Source organism: Salvelinus alpinus, chromosome 16 (assembly GCF_045679555.1).
Source record: "Salvelinus alpinus chromosome 16, SLU_Salpinus.1, whole genome shotgun sequence".
NCBI classification, from domain to species: Eukaryota; Metazoa; Chordata; class Actinopteri; order Salmoniformes; family Salmonidae; genus Salvelinus; species Salvelinus alpinus.
This window is the reverse complement of record NC_092101.1, coordinates 29,221,851-29,233,133: the sequence shown is the minus strand read 5'-3', so window position 1 is coordinate 29,233,133 and position 11,283 is coordinate 29,221,851. Positions and strand designations below refer to the sequence as shown.

At 43.5% G+C, this 11,283-nt stretch overlaps 1 protein-coding gene across 1 annotated transcript in view; it reads left to right on the top strand.

Moving 5' to 3' along the window:
- Positions 1-11,283, top strand: part of LOC139541308 (sec1 family domain-containing protein 2-like) — a 232,142-nt gene continuing 220,859 nt past the window's right edge. Inside the window, exons 1-2 of the mRNA XM_071345816.1 lie at positions 1-934; positions 1,183-1,351. Of these exons, the coding sequence (XP_071201917.1) occupies positions 121-934; positions 1,183-1,351 (983 nt within the window). The 5' untranslated portion in view covers positions 1-120. The remainder of the gene's footprint in view (positions 935-1,182; positions 1,352-11,283) is intronic.

Here is an 11,283-nt window from a genome sequence, read left to right as displayed (position 1 = left end):
GACACGTCACCATTAAGAGACTCATGTGTTGGTGTTGTTGTTTTGGAATGGCGTTTGCCTGACAATTTTATAGGAATCTTCTACTTTTCGCTCGGTCTAAACGACAGTATCATCTCCACAATGTTACCAACTGAGGGCTTTACGTGTTTCCCCGGTCAGATGTGGGACAGAGTGTTGTCAAAGGTAAAGAAAGCGGTGGTTTTCATGGACGACAAGTGTGCTGAGAGTCTTCACTGGAACGGTGGAGCTACCAGTGTATTTGAGTCTGGTGCTCGTAATTTAAAACAGTTTTCGAGCTTCGAAGCTGGTGGTGAAAACGAACCAAAGGCAGTGTTTGTGGTGAGCACTTTGCTCAAAGGAAGAACAGCTGACATTATACAAGACATCGTTGGCCTCAGTCATTTTCAGTACTGTGTCGTTTTCACCACCGTAGCCCACTCCATACACCTCCTCGCTAACCATGTCACTGCTGTATTAGAGGGGAACCCTGTGTTCGAGCAGTTTGAAGATAAACTGTGCGAATGGATGGGAGATATGAAGTACACCGCTGAAGTCATGCATGCCCCCGTGGTCTTTGCTCCGGTGTCACCACAGCTCCTTCTCGCGCCTACCTTCGCGCACCTGTTCCCGCTGCTGCCACGGGACCTCGAGACCATCAATATAAAGCGCCCAGAGAAGAAGAGGTTCGGAAGCTTGACTGATGTTGACATGCAGTCTCTTACTCCAGAGCTGCAGATTGAAATTAAATCTCTAGCCTCTGCGGTTAATTCCATGTTTGAGTCCACCAGCACCCGGGAGGAGAGCTTCGCCTTGGGTCCAATGAGCCGTCTCATCGCTGGGGAACTTGCCAATCATCCTCAAGCCAAAAACCGCAGAAAGACAGCACCCAATAAAGCATCCATCGTCTTCATCGATAGGACACTGGATCTAACAGGTGCATAACACAGTCTTGTACAACTACTGATGTCCATAAATATGCCAAGCTGCAGCCCTGAGTGCAACATTCACACTTTCCACATGTCAGAATTATTTAATTGCTGCTCCTCCCTGCCTAACAGAAATGGCATTTGATTGCCATACTTCCTTATTCCATATTCTATTCCCCTTACACACATAATTAATTCATGTTTACATGGACCTTGTTTTTGGTTTAAATCTCTCTCTGTTTTTCCTTGTCCTCAGGGGCTGCTGGTCACCATGGTGACAGCCTGGTGGAGAAGATATTTACTGTGCTGCAGCCTTTGCCAGGACACACCACTGATGTGCAGGTGGACATGCTGGAGCTCACTAACCTGCAGCGTACCCCTGACTCACAGCCTACCCTGGCTCCAGGCTGCCTCGTACAGACCCAGTGAGTACATCTGTGCTGGAGCAGTTATAGCAAAAATATTATACTACTGTTGAAAAGTCAAATTTCACATGATTCATATACTGTATGATAGTTCACTTTTATAGACCCTGGAAATACTTTTTTGACAATCTATCTGGGATTTAAATACGGATGGAGCCAGATATTGTTAGGGTTAGGATTTGAAAGAGGGTTGCAGTTTGGCTGGGCCTATAATTATATTTCACGTAGGCACAGGGGATATAGAAAAGGCGGAGACTAGAGAATGGGTTTTGTAAGTTTCTGACCTAGGTCACCTCTGATCAGCAGTCATTATACTGCTGTAACTGTTCTTGTTTTCTCATAATTTAAGCAAAAGTTTGCTTGACTTGCTGGCCTTTCTGCCCATGTAATTTCCTTTGGTCAGAGTTGTGGGTTAATCTGACTGTAGTTCTGCTATGATGTGTGTTTATCTACCCAAGGCTCTAATATATCATATCTACTGTATAACAAGGTTTCTAATGTTGCTGTAAAAGAGAATATATTCTCAGTCAATTTACCTGGTAAAATAAAGGTAAATAATATATGTTTAGGTTAATTTATCTTGGCCCACAGGGGGTAAACAGGTTTGTGTGTTGTGCTGAATCTCTCTCCTTTCACCCATTCTCTCTCTCTCCCTCTCTCTCACCCACTCTCTCTGTCTCTTGCTCTCTCTTAATTGTTTTTCTCTGAGTCTTTCTCAGTCATTATCTCGCTCTTTCACCCTCCCCTACCCCTTACGTTTATGGGGGAACACATGACTTGTATTAAGTAACAGAGGTTCAGTGGAGCTTGCCTCCAGTCTGGCCATTGGGTGTGCACGTGTTGGCCTCTTATGGTGAGGCTGTTGTACATGGCAGGGATTAGTCCTAACATCATGTGTTCAACTCTTCCTCTTCCTCTGCCTCTTCATGTGGTTGCAGGAGGAAAATACTTTCATTGGCTATGAAAACGGTTGGCCAGCTCTGCTCTACAATATTTTCTAACTCTTGTTTGCCTGAATGGGCACCCGCTCCTACCCAGTGGGTGGTTGATCTGGAATGGAGCAGGCCCTGTTTGAGCAAGGTGGGAGGTTTAGTTCTAATGGAACGGTTCTGCTGGTTCTGCTGGGTAAGAGCAGCTCAGACAGGGAGGGTACTGTAGCGTTTAATTTGAGCATATCAGGGGGTAGAGCAGGCCCCACTGACTCCCAGACAGAGGTCTTCGTCTGGAGCATTTAGGCTACACCAAGCACCTGCACATTCCCACAGATCTCTCACCATGTGGATGAACTCAATTTACTATGTCCTGATTAGCAAATCCAGAATGTGTTGATCATTTGGAGGTTCTGGTGGCTCTACAGAAAGTCTTGCAAATGCAGCCTACTTCAGACTAGCTATATTTTCTAACATCCAAAAAGGGGATTGAGGTGAGGGACAAAGCTGCAGTTTGTTGACCTGGATTGGGAAGCAGACCTTTGGGGGTGTTAGGCTGTATTAGATAGTATCCTCTTCCTTGCTATCAGTTTTTAGCATCAGGATTCAGACTTTCATCAGAGAGCGACTCCGAGCCAAATGTGTTATCGCAGAGAGCAGTCGGGAAGGATGGGATCAGCTATCTCTCGCTCTCTCACACACACACAAGTGGAGATAGCAGTAATTGGATGATCTCGCAGCCAGGGGCCGTGGTGTCTGTAGGGGCTGAGTGTGTGACGTGTGCCAGCAGGAGCGTTATTGCCTTCCCTATCTCAGAGCAGATGGGCCAGTTGACTCTTATCACATCTGTTTAGGAGATTGAAGCGTAGCCCAGACACACTGAGGTTAAAGCACCTGGAGCTCCTGGCCCATTTTACACTCTCAAAGAACATTTGTTCACAATCTTTTGGTCTAAAGTTGTAATGTGTTTGTCTATACCGGATACATAGTTTAACGTTAATGTCACAAGTACAGTGAAAAGCCTTTCTTGCAAACTCAAAAACCAACAATGCAATAAATCAGTAACAATGTAATACTAGAAAAAACACACGAGAAATAAGAACAATTATGAAGAACAAATAGAATGGTTAACGCAGCATCAGGCTGGTTCCACTAGGCTAATAACTTTATGCACATGTTTTGATTTATTGATGGAAGGCTTGGGATCAAGTCGGTATAGATTGGCTGTGTAGCCCTGTTCATATGATACAGGTACAGTATGAATTGTTATGCTTTGCTGGTTATGGGGCCCAGCCAGGCTACACAGTATGATTGGCTGTATTATGAAATCCCTCCCAGTCAGCATTGATTTGATTTGTGTCTGACCGCCTCGTCTTATGTAGCAACATTTTAAATTGTGTTTTTTTACATTGGATAAATGTAGAGTCTCAGAGCTACTAAATTTTATATCATACACTGCAGTTGAGGAATAATCGGAAAGTATTTCTGCTTTGAAAGTTGATTAACTTGTAACCCCACTTTTGAGAAAATGTCCCATGAATGTTTTTGGTACACCTAATGGAGACCTCTACTTTGTCTACACCCATTCAGCATTGTTCACACCCTCTTAAGCCTTAGCCCTACACATCTCTTTAAGGATTCACATGTGAGGCCATGTGCTAAACAGAATGAGTAGTTTAGTAAACAACCAAAGATTTCAAGACTAAAAGTGGTAAAAGTAGTAGCATACAATAAGGAAAAACTCCAGGTTAAAAATACACTGTTGTTCTTCACATTGTCATCTCTGGCAAACACACACTATATCAAATATCATATTTATTTGTCACATGCACAGGATACAGATGGTGGAAATGGTTACTTGCATAGTAGCAATATCAGAAACAGAAAGTGTCCAGATAAAAATAATTACAAATTATTAGATGACGCTTACCTGATACACTTGTCTAAATTGATGGGTCATGTGAAGGAAATGCTATAACCAACCCCCAGCCACATAGCTAAGTGGATGGGTCACTATTATTTAGACATGTACACATGGTCATGAAATACAATAGATGGCCGTAATCACCCTCAGACACACCTGGCTAACTTGATGGGTCATGTAATCATCTGGTGAAGTGGTCTTTTGTTTAGACATGTAGCTAGCAAGCTAAACAATGAACTGGCATAATCCCAACTCGTACTACTGCCAATACAAACATTGTCATAGCTGTAGTAAGAATCTCCAGGTAGTTAAAGCGCTAACCAACTAGGTTCAATGGCTAACATTAGGCTATAACTAGCAATGCAAATGTTTTTTCTGATTCAAATAATATTACTATACAGATCATACACGTAACGTTAGCTAGAGAGCCAGCAAGCTAACATTCGCTAGCTAGCTAACAGTGCGCTTTAATTTGCAGTGAAAATTACTTTCTGTCAAAATTAGAAACGTATAATATCTGAAAATGTATCTAGACTCTTACCGTATACATGGCTGAACGCTTCACTGCAGACTGGAACCATTTAACTCTGTTTTGTTTGTAGCTACATCTTGTTTGGTCAGCGTTGTGTCAAGTCACTCTTTTTCCAATGGATTTGTCGATAGCGCCTGCTAAATTCAGGGCATCGATGTTGTTGAGAAAAGTTGCTAAACTTTTTTGTAGTTCTCAATGGCTAACGTTATCTTTAAAAAACAGCGCAGTAGAAAGGACTATCAACACATACTGAGCAGCTCACATTTATAGACAGAAGTATGCTACATGGCAGACCAATCCTAACTCATCTGCCGGCATGTCCAGCCCATATATTATCGCAGCCAATCGTGGTTAGCGTGACGGTTCCTGTATTTTTCCGTGGCTAAACCAACTAGACTTATAATTTTAACAATTGTATTCATATTTACAGATGGAATACAAGTTTGTTATAAAAGCACATAAAAGTTCATATGTAACAAAAGGCATTTATTAAAACAAATAAAAAAAACTTTCAAATACTTCTCCTGTGAAGTAGTGAGTCACATTTGTTGATATATTCTTGTCAAATTTAAAACTTTATTTGTCACATGCTTCGAATACAACAAGTGTAGACCTTACCGTGAAATGCTTACTTATAAGCCCTTGACCAACAGTGCAGTTCAAGAAGAGGTAAGAAAATATTTACCAAATAAACTAAAGTAAAAAATAATAAAAAGTAACACAATGACGAGGCTATATACAGAGGGTACCGGTACTGAGTCAGTGTGCGTGTGTACAGGTTAGTTGAGGTAATTTGTGCATGTAGGTAGGGGTGACATGACTATGCATAGATAATAACAGCGAGTAGCAGCAGTGTACAAAACAAATGGAGGGGTGTCAATGTAAATAGTCCGGTGGCCATTTGTTTAATTGTTCAGCAGTCTTATGGCTTGGGCGTAGAAGCTGTTAAGGAGCCTTTTGGTCCTAGACTTGGTGCTCCGGTACCGCTTGCCATGCGGTAGCAGAGAAAACATGGGTGACTGGAGTGTCTGATGATTTTATGGGCTTTCCTCTGACATTGCCTATTATATAGGTCCTGGATGGCAGTAAGCTCGGCCCCAGTGATGTACTGGGCCATACGCACTACCCTCTGTAGTGCTTTACGGTCAGATGCCGAGCAGTTGCCATTCCAGGCGGTGATGCAACTGGTCAGGATGTTCTCGATGGTGCAGCTGTAGCACTTTTTGAGGTTCTGGGGACCCATGTCAAATCTTTTCAGTCTCCTGAGGGGGAAAAGGTTTTGTCATGCCCTCATCACGACTGTCTTGGTGTATTTGGACCATGATAGTTTGTTGGTGATGTGGACACCAAGGAACTTGAAACTCTCGACCCTCTCCACTACAGCCCTGTCGATGTTAATGGGGGCATGTTCGGCACGCCTTTTCCTGTAGTCCATGATCAGCTCCTTTGTCTTGCTCACATTGAGCTCATCGTTTTCGGTGATCAGGCCTACTACTGTTGTGTCGTCAGAAAACCTAATGATGGTGTTGGAGTCGTGTTTGGCCACGCAGTCGTGGGTGAACAGGGAGTACAGGAGGGGATTAAGTACACACCCCTGATGGGCCCCAGTGTTGAGGATCAGTGTGGAAGATGTGTTTGAATCCTACCCTCACCACCTGGGGGCGGCCCATCAGGAAGTCCAGGATCCAGGTGCAGAGGGAGGTGTTTAGTCCCAGGGTCCTTAGCTTAGTGATGAGCTTTGTGGGCTCTATAGTGTTGAACGCTGAGCTGTAGTCAATGAACAGCAGTCTCACATAGGTGTTCCTTTTGTCCAGATGGGAAAGGGCGGTGTGGAGTGCGATTGAGATTGCGTGATCTGTTGGGGCGGTTTGTGAATTGGAGTGGGTCTAGGGTATCTGGGAGGATGCTGTTGATATGAGCCATGACGAGCCTTTCAAAGCACTTCATGGCTACCGACGTGAGTGCTACGGGGCGGTAATCATTTAGGAAGGTGGTAAATGGACTGTGGTGGTAAATGGACCGCTATGAATAATATAAACTCAGCAAAAAAAAGAAACGTCCTCTCACTGTCAACTGCGTTTATTTTCAGCAAACTTAATGTGTAAATATTTGTATGAACATAACAAGATTCAACAACTGAGACATAAACTGAACAAGTTCCACAGACATGTGACTAACAGAAATGGAATAATGTGTCCCTGAACGAAGGGGGGGTCAAAATCAAAAGTAACAGTCAGTATCTGGTGTGGCCACCAGCTGCATTAAATACTGCAGTGCATCTCCTTCTCGTGGACTGTACCAGATTTGCCAGTTCTTGCTGTGAGATGTTACCCCACTCTTCCACCAAGGCACCTGCAAGTTCCCGGACATTTCTGGGGGGAATGGCCCTAGCCCTCACCCTCCGATCCAACAGGTCGCTGGCCATGGCAGAACACTGACATTCCTGTCTTGCAGGAAGTCACGCACAGAACGAGCAGTATGGCTGGTGGCATTGTCATGCCGGAGGGTCATGTTAGGATGAGCCTGCAGGAAGGGTACCACATGAGGGAGGAGGATTTCTTCCCTGTAACGCACAGTGTTGAGATTGCCTGCAATGACAGCAAGCTCAGTGACACACCACCCCAGACCATGAGGGACCCTCCACCTCCAAATCAATCCCGCTCCAGAGTACAGGCCTCGGTGTAACACTCATTCTTTCAAGATAAACGTGAATCCCTGGTGAGACAAAACCACAAATCGTCAGTGAAGAGGACTTTTTGCTAGTCCTGTCTGGTTCAGCGACGGTGAGGACCTGCCTTACAACAGGCCTACAAGCCCTCAGTCCAGCCTCTCTCAGCCTATTGCGGACAGTCTGAGCACTGATGGAGGGATTGTGCGTTCCTGGTGTAACTCGGGCAGTTGTTGTTGCCATCCTGTACCTGTCCCGCAGGTGTGATGTTTGGATGTACCGATCCTGTGCAGGTGTTGTTACACGTGGTCTGCCACTGCGAGGACGATCAGCTGTCTGTCCTGCCTCCCTGTAGCGCTGTCTTAGGCGTCTCGCAGTACAGACATTGCAATTTATTACCCTGGCCACGTCTGCAGTCCTCATGCCTCCTTGGGGCATGCCTAAGGCATGTTCACGCAGATGAGGGACCCTGGGCATCTTTCTTTTGGTGTTTTTTCAGAGTCAGTAGAAAGGCCTCTTTAGTGTACTAAGTTTTCACAACTGTCTTAATGACCGTTCCACAGGTGCATGTTCATTAATTGTTTATGGTTCATTGAACAAGCATGGGAAACCGTGTTTAAACCCTTTACAATGAAGATCTGTGAAGTTATTTGGATTTTTACGAATTATCTTTGAAAGACATTTCTTTTTTTTGCTGAGTTGTTGTTTTTTTTGCTACAGTGCTTCCTCCTTTAAAAGTTGTGTCATACTGCAGCACACCTTGCGGGCTGCTGCAGCATTCTATGGCACGTTATTTAATTGTCAGACATTTTTTTTACGTTAATGCAAGTTAGTGCTAGTTTGACCACCCGAGGGAAACTTTGAGAAGCATATGGCAGTCTCCCATATTGGCATTACTAGAGAATTTATAATCTTTTTTGTAAAACATGGGATTGATTAAAAAAAATGTGGCTTAATTAATTTGTTTATAATTATGGTGTTTCTATTCTGAGAAATTAAAAACGAAACCCTCAGTTTCCACTAGGATGGAATGGAAAATATTGCGCTGTACAACGTGAAGGTCAGGAGTAGGCTACAGCATAAGAGGATTGCAGGATTCTAAATTAATATCTATGGGGCATAATATTTCCACACCCTAATTGTAGTGTAACCAATACTCATTTCGCCTATTGTAGGCCTACAGTATATCTCGGCCAATAATTACATTTAGAGGATTGGAGGGTTCTAAATGAATATCTAAGGGGGATTTTCTGTTAGGATCTGTGAGAATATCTAAGGGGCTTTTATATAATTCTAAATTGAAATTGGGTTTTTATTTTCGTAATAAGGCTTGCTTCCTGCTTATGGCTAGAAAGAAGCTTGTTCAGGCCACTTTTCTCTGTAATTGATTATGGTGACTTGTTGTATATGCATGCAACCTTGCGCTTTATTACATATGCCAAGTCACTCACCCACCATTGCACATTGTACCAAATGGTAGGTTGGACCTCACTTTATATGTGCAGAAAGATACATTTGTATGTGTTCATCTACAGAGCCCTTTTGGGTAAACTCCCTCTGTAGTCTGGTCTCCTTCACCACCAGCAGTTACCATACCCGGTCTGCTCAATGGTTGCTACTTAAAGTCCCCAGGACATTCACAGTATTAGGCAAGAGTGCCTTCTCTTCTTGTGCACCATACGCATGGAATAATCTACTATCTATGCTTCGTCTAGATATGTTAGTGCCACCAAAGGAATTTAAAATATTGATTGGAGACTCTGTTACAGAGGAGTGTAAATGCTTTTTTTAGGCTGGATCATGTTGTATTGTTGTATGTTTTAATTATGTAATTTGTTGCTGCCTTCAATGCCAGGTCTCCCTTGAAAAAGAGACTCTGGGTCACAAGCTTTTCCTGGTTAAATAAAAAATAATAATCGCTTTGTTTAAAAAGTAATGATATTTATGAGATTTCGTTTTCATTTAACCTAGAGCGAGTAAGAAAAAGGCCATTCTTGAGCATGGGGTGAGACATTCTCACTCATTTGTAAATAAAGCCAGTTTGTTATTTAGCTTTCTCCAGAATTAAATAATTCTAACTTGATTATTTAGTAGACTTCACTTGCATATATTCAGTCAACACATATCTTAAGAATATCATGGAATATAATCCAACATTTTTGTTTCTCCATGCTTGTCTCTGAAATAGACATCCTGCTGAAATAGACATCCAGGCTATATATAATGATATTTTGGAGATGATTTTGTTTTCAAAAAACAACAGTGAGCGATTGTAGGCCAAAATATAGCCCTGCTAATAGCCGTAACGATGCTGTACAATGTGACCATGTGTGTTTCAAAGAGTATTTTCTAGTAAGCAACAATTTGTTTGCCTTCATTTGACAACTTTGTTCCTGTAATTCAGTGATATTTATTCCAATAGTAATTTGTTATGGATCCATAACTAAATCAACATTTCATTGAGTGTTTTTATCATTATTTTATTAAGGAAAGCATGAAGATGCTGGTGAAGAAATACAGTACTGTTAAGTATATGCTTTTACATTTGGATAATAAAGCATTATGAAGATATAAGCCACCTGCATGTGTTTATTAGGCTACTGTGCAGTCTGACAAGTAAACATAGCCTACAGTACATACTGTAGTAAACATGGTAAAGTGCCTAATTCCTTACATAAGGGAGAGCAGGCCATGTCCAGACTTTCTCGGTGACCTCAAGTACCTTCAATAATGGCTGTACTAGAGAATGCGGGCACATGGGAGACCGGGGTTCAATTCCCCGACGGGGAGGAAGGAGTAGGCTGTCCTTGTAAATAAGAATTTGTTCTTAACTGATTCCATATCAAATGTATATATATATATTATATAGCCCTTCTTACATCAGCTGATATCTCAAAGTGCTGTACAGAAACCCAGCCTAAAACCCCAAACTGCAAGCAATGCAGGTGTAGAAGCACGGTGGCTAGGAAACCCCCCTAGAAAGGCCAAAACCTAGGAAGAAACCAAGAGAGGAACCAGGCTATGAGGGGTGGCCAGTCCTCTTCTGGCTGTGCCGGGTGGAGATTATAACAGAACATGGCCGAGATGTTCAAATGTTCATAAATTACCCGCATGGTCAAATAATAATAATCACAGTAGTTGTCGAGGGTGCAGCAAGTCAGCACCTCAGGCGTAAATGTCAGTTGGCTTTTCATAGCCGATCATTAAGAGTGTCTCTACCGCTCCTGCTGTCTCTAGAGAGTTGAAAACAGCAGGTCTGGGACAGGTAGCACGTCCGGTGGACAGGTCAGGGTTCCGTAGCCGCAGGCAGAACAGTTGAAACTGGAGCAGCAGCACGGCCAGGTGGACTGGGGACAGCAAGGAGTCATCAGGCCAGGTAGTCCTGAGGCATGGTCCTAGGGCTCAGGTCCTCCGAGAGAGAGAGAATTAGAGAGAGCATACTTAAATTCACACAGGACAACGGATAAGACAGGAGAAGTACTCCAGATATAACAAACTGACCCTAGCTCCCCGACACACAAACTACTGCAGCATAAATACTGGAGGCTGAGACAGGAGGGGTCAGGAGACACTGTGGCCCCATCCGATGATACCCCCGGATAGGGCCAAACAGGAAGGATATAACCCCACCCACTTTGCCAAAGCACAGCCCCCACACCACTAGAGGGATATCTTCAACCACCAACTTACCATCCTGAGACAAGGCCGAGTATAGCCCACAAAGATCTCCGCCACGGCACAACCCAAGCGGGGGCGCCAACCCAGACAGGAAGATCACGTCAGTGACTCAACCCACTCAAGTGACGCACCCCTCCTAGGGACGGCATGAAAGAGCACCAGTAAGCCAGTGACTCAGCCCCTGTAATAGGGTTAGAGGCA